Below are 16,768 nucleotides of genomic sequence, written 5' to 3' on the forward strand. Positions count from 1 at the left end.
TTTAAATGTATTGTTTCTGTAGTGTGGCATCGAAGATTATTATCAAACATATTAAATTTCTTGACTTACTTAAAAATGCCGTCTTTTATAAATTATAAAATATGCGTAACAAAAAATAATATATTTACAATATTAAATTATATACCTGATTCGTTAATGTTCCAGCGAAGTGTGTTTCGATGTCGAATATGAAAGAGTCATTGGCCGTAAGGTCCATGAACTGCTTGGTGTGCTCGTAAATTACTTTGCTATTGTTTATATCTCTCTGAGTAAATCGCTCGACCTCAAGCCAGACCCCTTCACTTGTCTCCATTATAACTTTGCCTAAATGGGGCCCATTTCGCACAGTGTACCTAATCTCCCTCGCTTCGTCAGAACATGTCGTTAATAAGAGCTTCTCTGATATTAATTTCCTAGTAAGGGGGAAGACATTAAGGGGCATATTGTGTTCAATGTTCAGACGAATTGGCTTTGTGGTGACCAAAATCGTGTAAGATTTCGTCGTGTGTACACCATCACTTAAAACGAAATTGAATTCACCATCAGATCCATCTGAAAAAAAACGTTGTATACATTTTTATCATTTTATATTAAATATTGTATTGAGAGTTTACTCAATTTTATTAATTAAAAAGATTTAATATTGCAGTTTAATTTTCTGAAATAGTATTATATATTACAAATTCATAAAATTATTTTATGTATGATTTATGTAATCATTAATGTTTAACATTATATTTCTCAGCAAACATCAACTAATAAATAACACAATTGCTAGTTAAAATTTCCCATTCAACTTACGTACAATAGATATGTGTTATTATATTACAGCTATTTGTTGAATGGAAAATTATAACTAACAATTATGTTATTGTTAGTTGATATTGACAAAGTTGTATTATATTATTAGTATTATTATTATTATTATTATTATTATTATTATTATTATATGTATATAACTAGAGAAAATTCTATAAGATAGCTCATCTATTTAAATTAATATTTCTAAATATTGTAAATACTTACTCGTATGTGTGAATACGACTTGTGATTCATTGATTTGACTTTGCGTAAAATTATAAATGTCCACATCAGGTGAAGTGATTAATGAGATGTATCCATTTCTTACTCCAGTAACATTGAATATTATATCGTATGGAGAAGTGTCATTGTCTATAGCTGCTAAATTTGTCGATGTTAAAATAAGGGAACCACCTTGCCAAACATTTAGTTTAGTTCTATTCACTAATACAGGAACCTCGTCATTAACAGGTTGAACAATAATCGATACATCAAAGGGCTCACTCATTTTATCACTAGCAGTAACTATCATCCTAAAGGAATCGCTCAAAAATTCATCTCCGTTATGCTTGTACAGTATAACTCCAGCGTTCAGATGTTTTTGCGAAAATTTCTTTATCTGAGTGTTCTTCGTAGAATCAAGAATTGTACCGTGCCTTGGCTTCTCTACTATTCTATAATCCGATACCTTGCCAGCGTAATATGGTGTCACAACCAAGAAGTTCGTCTCACTTAGTATCACGTCTTTCCCTTCCACTACAGTAAAGCTCTTTGCCTCGACATAGAGTTTCTCTGGCACTATCACGAAGTTCACACTTAGTCCACGTAACCATGTAATACCGTTAGTAACGTCTACAACAAAACGATCGTTCGTCTGATTCATAATCGATTGAACGTAAAAGACACGATTATCATTTATCAGATTCTGCTCAAAATGTTTCACAGCGTTACCGCTGTATTCTTCCCTCATTTCCTCGCTATGCTCATCGTGGATTTGTAAATCTAGATAGCCATTCTGTGGCCACTCTCGGATGAAATAGACAATTTCGGTTGGCGATATTTTGGGGTGCATTATTTCGAGGCTTTTCCGATTCAACAGAATACTAGTGGCTTCCTCGACAAATATTGTCTTGTTATTTTGAATAATCAGTGATTCCCAATAGCTCTCTGGATAGACTTTGATCGTGAACACATCTTCGGCATCTGCGCCCTTAACGAACACTTTAAATCTGAAAGTGTCTTTGATTAAGGATCCACCCAAGTGCTTATATAACACACTACCGTGCTTCAGATCATCCTCTGTAAAACCGTTTGATTCTCTGCCATGCTTCATTAATATACCATGTTTCGGTTTCTCCCACACATTGTATTTTATGTCCTTTTCTGTAACATACACATTCGTTTCTACCTCTAATTCTTTCGATTGGAGCACCACGGACTTGTTAAATTGAACAACCGAACCGTTGTTCTCGCGTAACCTGATGTATGGCGGGCTGGCTTGAATTTCAAGAACACCAGTCCTGTAAAAGTGACCATCAGTGATACCGAATTCAATTTTTTCGTGTTCATCCCCTTGATGTCGAAAGAGTATCATACCGTCATTGATATCTTGTTGCGAAAATTCACGTATTTGTACCGAGGGATTAGTTATTCTGTACAACCCACTTTTTCGAGCATCCCTTCTGGTGTAAATAAGTTCGCTCGCTCTAGTACCAATGTCCTTATCCATGTATGCGAGATCCTTATTGGTTATTAATTTTTCGCCTTTCAACACAACGTGAAAAATTTTATCGATTATTCGCTCTGGCGGATTATCATTTTTCATGATGATCTCGACTCGAAATTTCCCGACATACATAAAATCCGTGAAGTCCATGGACGTTGCCACAAACTCAAAAGAATCTTCTTTAGTCTCGGAATCATCGTGCACATAATATACTATTTGCATCAATACATCTTCTAACGTAAAAAATGAGACATTTTTTTTATTTTGCGATATCAAACTATTCGCAATGGAGAGCCAACCATGATTTGGTTTTACTGTAAGATTGTATATCAAAGAGGATACACCGTATTCCTTCGGATTCATATGTGTGATTCTCAGAGGTACTTTCGAGCCTTCGTCAACTTTCAAATTTTCCGCGCCCTCCAGCGATTTGCTGTTCTTGCCAAGATAATATCGAACTTTCAAATTGGCATGTATGTCGACGCATTGAGGTGCGTTAACTTTAAACGTTATTTCGTCGAGGATATTGGAATAGGATCGTCTGAATAGACGATAGCTCAGTCTATTGGCCTCGATATCTTCCTGGGTGAAAGTATCAGTTGCTACCAGTTTACGGTCGAACAGAAATAAATTACCATATTTTGGTCCCGTTATAAGAGTAAAAACGATCTTACTTGGTGATGTAACTAGTGGATTCGTCTGGTACTTCAAGTGGTTGCTCGTGATAGTGAAGTTTGATGTATTGGTGAGATTAATAGGTACTCTTTTGGTTTCCTTTAGCTCTAGATCGATGAAAGTAATACGAAAGTCATAAGTCTGCTGAGTCTTCACTTCACGCACACTTGCTTGGAATTTAAACTCGTCCTGATTAGGACTGCCGACGTTATGAAGGTAACGAATGGTGTGCAATTCCACGTCCCGACTAGTGAAATGGTCTACGTTTGCCCAACTGCTAGAGACGTCCTTCAATTTCTGCAAAACACCAAATTGTGGCGGCGAGACGACGTCGTAACGAATGTCGATGGTATTGTCGTCCGAATTTGTGGCGAATGAGAGATTCGCTGGTGTCAAGTACGAGAACGAACGATGTACCACAATGAGACCAGTATTGTGCGTCAGCTTGATTTGCAACGGATAAGCCGATACGCGTAAATACGCTGGCTGACTACTCTCGACGCCATCGCTCACTTGTAAACCCAACATTGCATTTGGTTTAGCTGAAAAATTAAATGTTTCGTTCGTATAAAAGCTTTCAATGAAAATATAATCCTTCGTATATTTTTCATTGCTGGGCATTTATATTACAGATTTGCAGATTTGAAATAAAAGATATTGCAACAACAACATAAAAAGATTAATAAATATGCTAATTTAAAATACAACATTTTTTGTGTTTAATAGTAATGAATTGTTACCATTTCCACGATGCACATACGCAATGAGACCTTGCATTAATTCGGCTTGCGTGAACGTGTCGATAGGTCGAAATGGATAAGTAACTCTCTCGATGTGCCCCGCGTCAGTATCTGCTCGTAAAACCGTATAAATCAGCATTTCCGACGGAGTGTCAGCATCTATGGCCCATATTAACTCCTTGGTCAGTGTTTTTCTTGTACCCTGTGAATATCAGCGTTTTTCGCACATTTTATATTTGCCCGAGATCATCCGACGAATGTTGCATAGACATATTGAATGAAAGGATTTAACGAATTGGCGAAAAATTGCGCTGTTATTTTCGTGCTGACGTAAAACGCATCAAGCGAGATATAGCGAATACACGCTTTGATATTTTATATCAATACATTTATTTAGCAATCAATTTTTTTATTGAGAAATAATTTGAAATAGTGAAAGAATCAATGTAAAAGGTCTTGTTTTGATTTTAATATTACTACGCACTAGTTTTAACATGACCATTATTTTTGTTTGTACATTTTTGTACATTTTAAAAAAGTAATTAACAGTTAATTGTTATAACTATTTACTATTTACTATTTGTATTTGCTATATACCATTTCGTATTTGCTAAAATAGTTGTAGCGTATTTAGCGTGTTGGAATTGCCCTGGTATGGATTAGGTTAAGTGAACATATATATCGTAATTGTAATTTCCGTCTTAATATTTCACGCTTATTACTCTTCTGAGAATTTGCATCCAGATTGAAAGAAATATGCGTTATGCGCGTGCATGATATACACGCGCGCATACCCTCGAGCTTACACGCGCAGTTAATTAAGAGCGATGACCGGCGCGCGAGCGAGTTAAATCGATTTCGTTGCGGCTAAATTGCCACGTTCTCCGAAGATGCACGAGCCACAAATAAGCTACTATTTCATATGGCCTCCCCATTAATTGATTTAATTGAGTGGCATGAACTGCCGGTTGTTTCGGCTAAGCCGAACGTAACGTGTTTCGAATTATCGCGCATTGTCGTCGATGACGAAAAACGTATCATGATAAATACATTGCCTCGGAGACTAGATAAAGAAACAAAAAGAGCTTACAGTTTATTTTCGTGTCTTACTTGGGCCAGACGCAGCACTTTGGCAGTCGGTATCTCGAGTAACGGGGGGTCATTGACAGGAGTGACATTAACATGAAGAGGGAACCTGAGGCGTCCTTGGAGGTATCCTGGAAGCGTATAGCCTGTCTCGGCCACCAACGTCAATTCCAGAATCATGTTGTCCTCTGTGGTTTCGCTACCATCATGCATGTACTGTATCTGTTGGGGAAGTCAATTATCATAAGGATAATGCCGTACATCATATCCAACACATAGCAATGTTCACATATAGCAAACTCCAATAATTAACAAAATTTTTAAAAAATTACTTTTACTATTATTAAAACGAAATTACTTTTATTAATAAATCGCAAAATTGAAAACAAACGATATGGTAATTGATTGCATTTTTTATACTCGCGCAAAGTCTATCTCGGTAAAGTAAATTTGCATTCGAAAGAAATCACTCGAGTATCAATAATCCGTTATGTATCGCAATATCGGTTAGAAGTAACCGTACAACGAGGAATGTGTGAACCTTAACTTGTGCGAGAGCTCGCTGTTTCACGAGAATCTCAATCGGCAAACACACACTACATCGTGCTACAGAATCAGAATTAATCATGGGAGAGTACGTCAGAGTACCCGACTCCGTGTTATCCTTTCTAGCGTTTGATCTAACACTCGAGATCGACCGCGGTTGAAAATTAATTAGAGCGACAGGAGTACAGGAGTTAAATCGTCGATTAGCATATCAAGTGGGCGTCGTCCCCGGATGATCCGAGTCGAGACAAGGAGAAGACGCGAGCTTTTTCCTTGTTCTTTTTTTAACGATTGGAAAACAATTGGCAATAAACGACAGACGCTGGGGCGGCGGATAAAAAGCGACCGTTACGCGATCTTTAACGAAAAACCATTAATGAGTGGTGGCGGGGGTGGTTTATAAATAGAGCACTGTCGCTAGATAAATTGAGTGTGGGTAACATGAGGAGCAGGGGCGAATGAGCGAGTGAGAGCAAGTCGGCCGACCCTCCATGTTCCCGCCTCTAACGATTCTAAAGTTAGTCCTTATGGCGCGTACTATGTATAGCAGCGCGTGGTCCTATGACGAACTGGAAGAACACATGATTTTCATGTTTCTCCGGCCTTCTATGGCCCATGCCCGGCCAGCCGGCTCTGACCGCGTTTAGTCACCTGATATTAATTAATGTCAGGTGCATGTCGACCGAGTTTCGTCTCTTATACGTACTTCCGCAAACTTCTCGGTGATTTCGACTTTTATCGTAACCGACAGGTGGATTAATATTGTAGCAATCCTTGTGATTGCAGGCTTATAATCGAGCAACGAGTTTGAAACGGAATTAAACATTAATTAAAGGATTTAGTAAATGGATGACTAGCTGATTAGGCGATTACCTTATCCTGATTGATGTCTTGCAACGTGAAGGAATGATCATTTCGGGATGTTAGGAGATCTAATGCCAACGTTCCATATGTTGGCGGTGTCACTAAGGTAAATGAGACATCAGTTTCTTCCAAGCCGTATTTGGCGATGTCCAATACCATCGCGATGTTTTCGTTCGTTACCAACACATTTTCCCCTTCAGAAACTAGTATAGGACTCAAAGAGAGAATTTCCAAATTTACAGGGAGGGTAGTATTCGAGTACATCTGCAAACACACCATATCGATTCTTCATTCTATGAATGCAGATATTAATTTTATCTCAATATTATCAACATCTGTACTATATGTTTTCTTATGTGTACATTATAGATGTTATTAATATTGAATTGCATATACATATATTTATATATTTTTATTAAACTATAATATTTATTATTTTAATAATAATGATTGTATATAGATATATACATGTATGCATGTATGTATAAATAATATCCTATATACATAATTTCTTAAATCTTTATTATTAGATACTAGTGCAATAGAGATGCAAATAAAATTAAATAAAATCAAACATATTCTTAAAAAATGAGCTATTAGAGCCGCGCTAGTTGATAAATGTGATTTGTATGACTAGGATTGATGAAGCAATCAATAAATTTTTTTGCCAAACGTTTCGATCCTTATGGTGATCATCTTCAATAGATATATTTAATAAAAAATTATATACAACATAAGCTGATACAATCTCATAATATAGCCGAGTGAACGTTGCTTCCCTTTATGTGTTCCCTGTATATGTCCCCTTTGTAAGCCACAAACAATAACATACAATGAATCAATTCTCCACATGCTATGGTAGTGAAGATCCAATGTATCTTTGAGTTTGTTGAACCAGTGAATATGACGCACATGCACATATATCTGTAAGTGTATATGCGTACAAAGAGGAACAATGTTCACTCGACTATATTATAAGAGATTGTATCAGTCTATGTTGTATATATAATTTTTGATTAAATATATCCACTGAAGAGGACACAGTTAAGGATCGAAACGTTTGGCAAAAAAATTTATTGAGGCTTCATCAATTCCAGTCACACAAATCGCATTTATCAACTAGCGGCTCTAATAGTTCTTTTTTTTAGTATATGTTTGAATTTATTTCCAAGAGCTTATTTATATTGTTTTTAATTGTAAAATATTTCATATTAATTACTCGCAATGATTGTTAAAAACTAATTTATATAAATAATATCTTGACTAAGTTAGCTATGCATCTTCGTAAATCCATACACTAGTTGCCGGTGACACAATTAGCTCACAACCCTCGCCAAGTGGGTGGAGCATCATTGAAACTCAATTAAAATTGATCTACCTTGTAGTCCTCGCCGTAATTCGGCTTGATGCATAGCGACTGGTCGCAGTTGCACCTGAATGAGTTGACACCCAGTTGCATGCAGGATGCACCGGATACGCAGGGATCAGCCTCGATACATGGATATCCCCATACGCAACTCACGACAATACCCTGGCTGACCTTGACGTCCGGTAAACTGAGGTCCTTGTTGTCGAGGACCATGTTCCGTATGCAGCCTTTGTAACTAACGTCGCCAGATCGAAGACCCTTGCCTAAGGCTCGGGCGCGTTTATTTAACTCCGTGCCGCCGATGTACAATGTATCTGCCAGGTCGAGGAACCGATTGCCGCCAGATGGCAGAGCCATTGTTTTCTCGTGACGATCAACAGCGATACCAAGGCCGCTCGGATTGAAATCCACAATTACGCTATGCCATTTACCATCAGCTACCAAGGTACCATGTGTCAACTCGGTCGGGCCATTCCCTTTGTTCATCAGTAGCCGAATCTTACCCTCGAACAGCTCGATGCCGAGGTAATCGGCGTAAGATGATTGCCCCGTGTTATAGAGCAACAAGCCACTATCGGCGCCGGTCTTCATCTCGAATTCCCATCTGCAAAGTCGTAAGATGGAATTGGCAGGAAACTTTGTTACTGTCCCTTAAGGATGGACTCGTTTTATGTTATGGTCGTTACATGATGATTTCATGACGCCATCGAGAGTACTTTTCCAGATTATATTACTGATAAGCATTAATAAAATAATGGAAAACTTTGATATTACATGTATCTCATCAATCGGATTTCGCAGTTGATTTTTTCATATAATTCAACGTTACAATAGTAATATTATTGGTAACGAAGTATCATACAAGGTATCCCGAATTTAAATGTCAAAACTTTAGTGTGTAAAGTGTGTAAGGATTGATAAAGTAAGAAAGAAAGTTTAGAGAGTTTTATGCTCGATTTTTGAAAAAAATCATAAAAAGATAAAAGTAATTGCTTCGTTTTTGCACTGAAATATTATCATCGTACACGAAAACAATAATATTCTGTTTTCTGAAAACTTTGTTTACATTTCTGTCTTTCTCCTACAAATTCGTTAGTTACTTATCAGAAGCCGTCGAGTGAGTTACTCCTGTTATAATATGCATACTGATGTTGAATATGCTGATATGATTTCTGCAACAGTAATGTCATAGAGATGGTGCGAGAATATGCACACTGATTTCCAGACAGAAGAGTGTCGGATCGGTGAGTCATTACATTGATTAGTATTTGGCTGCAACGTGAGCTGTCCGTATTAGATGCAATTGCTTGCATTGCAAAAAGTAAACATTTTGAACAATATCTATATTAAGCAAGTGACAATGTGAATGAATAAGTAATTAATAAGTACAAAAATAAAAACTACATTGTCTTTTTTATGATTTTCTTTTTCTCCAAAACGAAACAAAAACGGCATATTTTTAAAAGAGATTTTTTTTCTTAATTTATTGATTCCCTATATGCTCCTAAAGTTTTGACATTTAAATTCGGGACATTCTGTATATGTATATCATGAACGAGAAACTTTACAAATGCATCGATTGATCAAACGTGACACCGTCGAATAATTTGTTATTTTTGATGAAAGGCTATGATTCTTTTTTGAAAAAACGAATTAAACTGTAATCAATAAGATATACAAAATTCTACAAGATTAATTGAGATATAAAACGTATATAAGATACAGATATAAAATAAAGATGTAAATCTTGACAATTTAAAGATGTAATAATTTATAAATTATCACAATTTATAAATCTTCAAGAATATTATTTCTACAAGATAATTGTATGTTTTGCTCTCCGTTTAATCATCGTTCTTGAAACGGTATGGTGTTCAGACCTTACTACAGAACGCGATTAAACAAGCGAAACGTTATTCGTCGTGCAACACGAGTTAAACGAGCGAGGCAATGCAAACGATGGTAGCAAGAGGGGAAAGAAGATTGTTCGCCGTGAATTTATAATTGTAATCAAATCAAATTTCGCTCAGTCGACTTCTACCCGGAGAAACTTTGGGGCGAGTGATTTTCGCATCTTGTGCGAGAAGACGCCACGACTGCTACGAACATGAAAGCCGATTATTTACTTCAGCGGGTGGATTCATTACTTTGCTTTTGAAGTAACATCACAGTGAAGTGCTACAATGGTGGTTACGAAAGCAGAGTAGACTTTCATTGTCATAACAGACAGATGCAATAGTATACAGTAACGCGATAGCGATGTATATACTGGGAATTGGAATTACTATTGCGCGTATTTGTACAAATACTAATATTATATTTAAAAAGTTATACTAATATATGTATTAAGTATACCATGTATTCTTAATTTACGTATTTTGTTATTAAAATTACAATCAAAACCGTTGTTATTGATATCACGATTATTATGATAGTAACTCTACTTTCTATGCTTTCATTATCTCTTATTAATGGTAGTTGAAAAAGTTTTATATTAGAATATGCATGTCATTAATTAAGCTCCAAGCAAGTTTAATTACATGAATCGTGGTGGTTACGAAAGTGGAGTAGTTTTCATCGTTATAACAGAGAGATGCAATAATATACAATAACGCGATAGCAAAATATATATATACCGAGAATTGGAATTTAAAAAGTTACATCATATTATTATACCACACCACTCTTAACATATTTATTTCATTGCTATTAAAATGACAATAAAAATAATCGTTATCGATATCATGATTGTTACGATATTTTCTATCTTTTGTGCTTCCATTATCTTTTATTGATAACAGTTGAGAAAAAAGTTTTATGTTAGAATACGCATATCATTAATTAAGCTAACCAAGTTTAATTACACAAGTCATGATTATCTCATTGAAAAATTAGCTTATAATTTAACTCTATTAAATCTAGGAGTTAATGAAAATACCTGATATGTTAGTCAATGTCTTAAAGCTACACAATACAATGGTTGTAAGCAAACAGGTACCTGCACGAATTGTAAACGCAATTAATCGTTTACCGTGCTGGAGGTGCACTAAGGATTCTAATACGGTCCGCTTGTATGTCTCTACGTTTCTCATCAGTCGATGTGCATATTTTGCTTCCAAAAGCGCAGTATAACATGTTCGGTCTTTGTATGCTAACTGATATTCGTGAAAATTAAATCCGTTCGAAAAATTCCAGTGGTTTAAATAACGAAAAAATATCCGACCGTTATTCCTTCGGTCTTTATCGATTTAAACTGACTAAATATACGAAAGAAAATCAAAGTATCTACGTTAAACACGACAGTTCCATGTTTTATTCTACGCAACGAAAGACAACCAATGGAACTAAATAACGATTTAACAGTGAAAAGTACACTTGGTTTAAGTGGAGACAACTCGAACGTCTGTATGAATCATGCATACAAGTGACACTTGAATCTTCCAGATCAATTGAACTCAGAAAGCGCACGTCGAAATCTTCACGGTTCATCGACTTTACGGTAGAACGCCACGGAAGGAAAACAGTTACGACTGTCCAAGTGTCCAGTCATCCATTCAGTTCCTCTTGACTATCTACTTATCCGTTTGTCGACGAGATCTACTGGGGTGCACTATGTACCTGTTCGATGCGAGAGTCGGTTACTCTCAAACATTTATGTGAAAAAAACCGACTGACCTTTTGTCTCGCTTTTAGCTTTTAGCCGCATTAACGCAACAGGTACCAACATTTATTTCCTCAGATAAGTTGAATTAAGGTACTACTCGGAACTAGTGCTTTTAATTCGAGACAACAAAAGAGCCTGAGTACCTACGGCCGTAGCTTCTGTAAACGTACAAGACACGGGAAACCATGCGTGCAACCCCAGGACTTAACTATCTGCATGTGAAGGCCGGTATTAACCGCGCTTACTCGGCGTACACCGCATTCGTGTGAAAATGAAGTGTTTTTCTGCCTCTTAGTATACTCTCGAATAATTTTCGCTGGGATAGCATAGCGAGGACACATCTGGCTCACTGAAGTTTTTACTCTCAGACGTGCTTAGCGTTTTCGTACTATAGCCACGTATGTCGAAGTTGTTAGTTTGAAAAGTTCTCGACCTGACAGAGATGATGCCAGAAGTATGAAACTGCTATAATTTTTGACAAGTTTGATCCTGCAGAGAGTTACTGTCAAAATTTCAGACGGCGTTTATTAGTTCCTTTGTTTTGATCGTGTAAAGCAACCACAACTTTTGGTTTTTAAAATAATAGATGAAATCGAATGTCGTGCAGTAAAATACTTTGTTTTAAAAGGTTTAATGTCAACAAAAATGAAAAACAAACTTAGATTCAATTTTGAGAGAGGCTTCACATTTTTTTCAACTGTTAACAAATGAGCTGTTGAATTTAAACGTATGTCCATAAATAGTGATGAACGTTCAGGTTGTCCAAAAACCTCTACCACTAATGACATTGAAAAAAAACCTGTAATACTGTGTTGAATGATCGACGAGTAAAAGTGCACGAATTCGCAAACATCTCAAATGATCGCGTTCACATCTTATTATACATGAGCATTTGCATATAAAAATACTTTCATTGTGATGCCGCATTTGTTAACAATCCATCATAAACGTAGTAATAAAATTGCATGAATTGAACTATGATGATAATTGGTTCCGCATGTATCGTATTCACCAGATTTAGTCCCTAGTGACTTTTTCTTCTTTCCAAACATGAAGAAATCTCGCAGGGAAAAGATTTGACTCAAATATTAAAGTAATCGATGAAACTAGTGCTTATTTTGAAGGCTTAGAGAAATCGTATTACACGGACGGAATATAAAAAAAGTTAGAATATCGTTGGAATATGTGTATTGAGCTGAAAGGAGATTGTTGCAAAATAAAAAAAATTGTCAAATATCATTTAAAAAAATTTTTTTTTTTATAAGGTTGAGAACTATTCGTATATATAAGCGTTTGCATTTTTCTTACGAAAGATTAATAATTAAAAAGATAACGTAAAAATATAGATTGTAAAATGTAATATCCTGCTGTAGTCACTATTGGAAATGCATCCTACGTACATTTTTCAATGTAAACATCGCTGGTCCCCGTTGAGCTTTTAATTTATAAAAACAAAAGCTTTCGAGGTCGTAGTTCTATTCTGAGGTACTTGGAGATATACTGGGAATCCACGAAACTACAATGTACACAATCTGCTCCTGGGACTTGCAATATGCTTGCACATGTCCACTTCCCTCAAATAAAAACGATGCATTTATATAGTACATATCCCGAAAATACTTTAATCCGTTTTAAAAAATATTATATATATGCTTGTATGTATATTTTAGATACATTGCATTTATCAACCAGCTTTCTATTTTACTAACAAATACATCTTCTTTAACTCAATGTCACAAAAAACGAGCTTTAAAAAACTCGTTACGTTTTTTGATTAAGTTATACACTTTTTTTATCTGAATTTATTAATAACATTATATCTCCTACATTGACAGGATATATTGAAGTTATCGTTGTCGTACAGAATTTATCATTCAATAAAATTGCATTCTATCTGTACATTATATTGTACACTAGGATATTTATTCATTAATGTAAATTATGACCCGCGACTTTACATCATAAATAGTATTAATTCCACAAACGACTGCTAGCACACTAAGTAGCTTTATAAGCTTTCGAACCAATCGACCGTTTCACTTCGTCGAGGTCCTTGTGCCGCACTGAAAAGAGGGATCAAAGTGTTCCCATTGATGAAGCATTGCTGTCTGTCTCGTTGCAAGAGTTAACAGTGACGTAACTCTCGCGACTGAAACAGTTGTTTTCGAGCTCTTCGAGATGTAACAACGTTCTCATGAGTTTAATCGTTAAAAGCTGCACGAGAGATGACTTTCAGTGGTAGGAGTCGCGTAACATGAAAGGCCTTCCCTGACCGATGACTTGAATGCGGCCTGGATGTAGATGTACAGCTATGTGCACGAGTATGCGAGTTATGCAACCTCGTCGCTGTCGACCTCAGAGAAACGGATTTCCCGCGGTATTACCATAAGATATTGGATTCATGAACCACGTAAATGTATTTATTTTACGTGATGGCACGATAGACTCGCTATTAAAACTGAAACGTTGTCTCATATGTCTCGCAAAAAAAATAGAGAAATTGATCGAATTTGTGCATGAATTTTATGAATTTTGTCTTTGAAATTTCTTTAAAAATTATGATTGTCGAGTAAATGCAAAGCCGTGTATAAATAATGACAAAGATAATTAAGTGGATTAAGATAATTAAGTAAATAATGCTGGGTTCGGTATAATAGCTTAGCGAGATAAAGCATGTTGTATCCTTTCTTGCATCGATATAATCATTATCGATAATGTAGTTAATACGGTTGCGTCGCGACGGTTTAATTACGTTTTCTACGGTCCCGTAGGTGCGACGATGATAAATGGAGGTGTATATATATTACAACGGAAAATGGTACTTTTGGTATATACCTCGAACCGGAGCGCGGAATGGGGCGCGGAATGGCGACGAAGGCGCCGTCCTCGACAAAGCTGACTTCCGTGCTCCTCGTGGCGTCGAATTCCGGTGAACAGCCCCACGTTACGGCTGTTGCCTCCGACTGACCCTTCCTCGACCTGGCGTACTCTATAACTTTAGCGCCGTTGTAAATTATGTCAGCCATGCATCCTCTCAGATAATCTGTATGACCTGCGAATCAGATACATGAAGAATTAGCCTAACAAATTAATCTCGATACGTACGTAATGTCGACAGGGAAAACTGCGTAAAAATCATTACGTAATAGCAATACAAACTTTCGATGGATTTCCATTCAGACAAATCTGTAAAGTATGCGTACAGTGTGTTTTACAGTCGAGTTTTGCAGTTGGTGTCCATTAAACATTACATTAATGAGGTCGTTATTGATTCACGTTTGAAACTCTACACAGAAATACAATTCCACGAATGATCGCGATTCTAGACGAATGAGGGCTTTTAACAGCGGCAAGCATTATTATTTTTTTATTTCTCCGATTGGTACATCGTTAGTGAATCGAAGAAAACCTAATTAAAAGAGGAATCATTGCGAATATGCTATTAATCGTATTGCCAGAGAACGCAGTCGATACATTACGTTTCTTTAACATTCTTCTTGTTAAAAAAATGTTTTAATAATTCTTTCATGGAAATGAACGATTGAATATCTGCTTCATTTGCTTGATTTCACTTAATTGCAAACTGTTCCTTATGAAGTTTTCTTTATCCGATTTCACACTGAGAATTTGAAACTTCCTGCGATGTAAGGTTGTCACGCGAAGATACGAATAATATAACACACACACACACACATGTATATATACGCGCGAAGTATATTTGATATTTGTGACAGATGCAACGGATTTGGCGAAATCGGCGGTTTCACGCCGCGGGTGGGTTTGTCGCAACGCAAAGTTAATTGTCTTCGTGTGTGACAAGCGCATCTCTCAGCGTGTTGGCGGATTATCCTCGAACTGTGTCGATGAATGCTGAAACGGCGCTACTACTCTGGCTACGACAGAAACCAACGGAATATGTGTATATAAGCGTCCGATATGGGCGTTTATTGGTACGCCGCGGAATCGCGAATGCAGATTGCGACGGAATACCAGTGGCTAAACCGACCCTATCTTACAACGTCGTTGCGGTTTACCGCCTATGACTTCGCAACGTCGTTAGTCTTTGGTCTTTTTGTATAATGCAAAATTTTATTGATTGTAAGATGTTTTGGCACACGGCCAATCGCGCCGCAGAACAGCGGCCACCACAGTTTACGCGTCTCTAAATACCGGTGAATTCGCCCAGCGTGGTTACTGCCATATGTCGGGGTGAAATAATGATTTTCGGAAGATAGATTTGCATGGGTAACGGCATAATATTTCAGCGGTCTTACGAATTGACGGCGATAGTTTCAACAAGCATTGCTTTTGCTAAATTACACACATATACACACACACACACACACACACACACACACAAGTATGATCTAATAAAAATTTGAATTATAGATTAATAAAATTGAAATTTATATTAAAAAGTTATTTCTTATATATAGAAAAAGAAATAGGAGGAAAAATTATTTTAATTAAAAAAAAATATATATATATATATATATATATATATATATATATATGTATATAGTGAAAAAGTTGAGATTCTTCAAAAAGATAGTAGTAAAGAAATAGTTGACAAAATAGACAATTTTTGTGAAAAAGCTTCTCGTACAGATATATCGGAATTATGATTTTGACACATCGGAATGTATATATTTTTTTATTGATTTCTCGTGGCTATCAAATATATGTCGTGTGGTGAGAATATCCTTTATATTTCTACAGAGCCGAGGAAATAGCGGCCGATAAGCGAAATCCATGCCGAGAATCTTGCAATCGACTATATAGATATAAACTTGCATTGTCCGCTTCCGTATGTGTACGTATACACGCTCACTTATAAAGATACGACAAATATGATACATATGTATGTTACATACGGTATACCACAGATGAGATCTTATATCATAATTTATATTTTGTGTTTGGACTGAAAAAGTTTAAAATTAAACTTCAAAATTATGTTTAGAAATGTTATCTTTCCATTACTATGAAGTGAATTTCATTTCAAACTATGTCGATATTTAATTACTGATATACCGAAAACTAAAACTGGAAGTTGAAGAGCAAAGCGAGAAGATCTTAAATCGTCTGTAGAGAAATTGATTGCAAATTCCATCAAGAATTTTGTAATTACAACCAGTTGATGCTGTTTTCCGGGCTCTGTAGAACTGTACACGAATCCGTATCTAAAATAAGTTTCGCACCCACCTTCGAATAAGGTTAGTTCTTTTTCTTTATTTCTCGACTTGAGAATTTAGCGAGGCACATGTCAGGGAATTAATAAGACCTCTAAGGGGTGG

The 16,768-nt window shown here is 36.2% G+C and overlaps 2 protein-coding genes across 3 annotated transcripts in view; one reads left to right on the forward strand and one right to left on the reverse strand.

Annotated features, from left to right (window-relative positions):
• Positions 1 to 16,768, forward strand: part of LOC147910420 (uncharacterized) — a 40,542-nt gene that overhangs the window by 8,396 nt on the left and 15,378 nt on the right. The gene's annotated exons all lie outside the window — the stretch shown is intronic.
• Positions 1 to 16,768, reverse strand: part of kon (chondroitin sulfate proteoglycan 4-like protein) — a 50,546-nt gene that overhangs the window by 5,827 nt on the left and 27,951 nt on the right. For both annotated transcript variants that reach the window (XM_087403273.1, XM_011054809.2), the window contains 7 exons: positions 14,307 to 14,523; positions 7,817 to 8,411; positions 6,448 to 6,702; positions 5,053 to 5,250; positions 3,943 to 4,144; positions 1,027 to 3,744; positions 146 to 552 (listed from right to left, as the gene is read on the reverse strand). In XM_087403273.1, the coding sequence (XP_087259399.1) occupies positions 146 to 552; positions 1,027 to 3,744; positions 3,943 to 4,144; positions 5,053 to 5,250; positions 6,448 to 6,702; positions 7,817 to 8,411; positions 14,307 to 14,523 (4,592 nt within the window). The remainder of the gene's footprint in view (positions 1 to 145; positions 553 to 1,026; positions 3,745 to 3,942; positions 4,145 to 5,052; positions 5,251 to 6,447; positions 6,703 to 7,816; positions 8,412 to 14,306; positions 14,524 to 16,768) is intronic.

This window comes from Acromyrmex echinatior, chromosome 2 (assembly GCF_024713525.1).
Source record: "Acromyrmex echinatior isolate Ae372 chromosome 2, ASM2471352v2, whole genome shotgun sequence".
NCBI classification, from domain to species: domain Eukaryota; kingdom Metazoa; phylum Arthropoda; class Insecta; order Hymenoptera; family Formicidae; genus Acromyrmex; species Acromyrmex echinatior.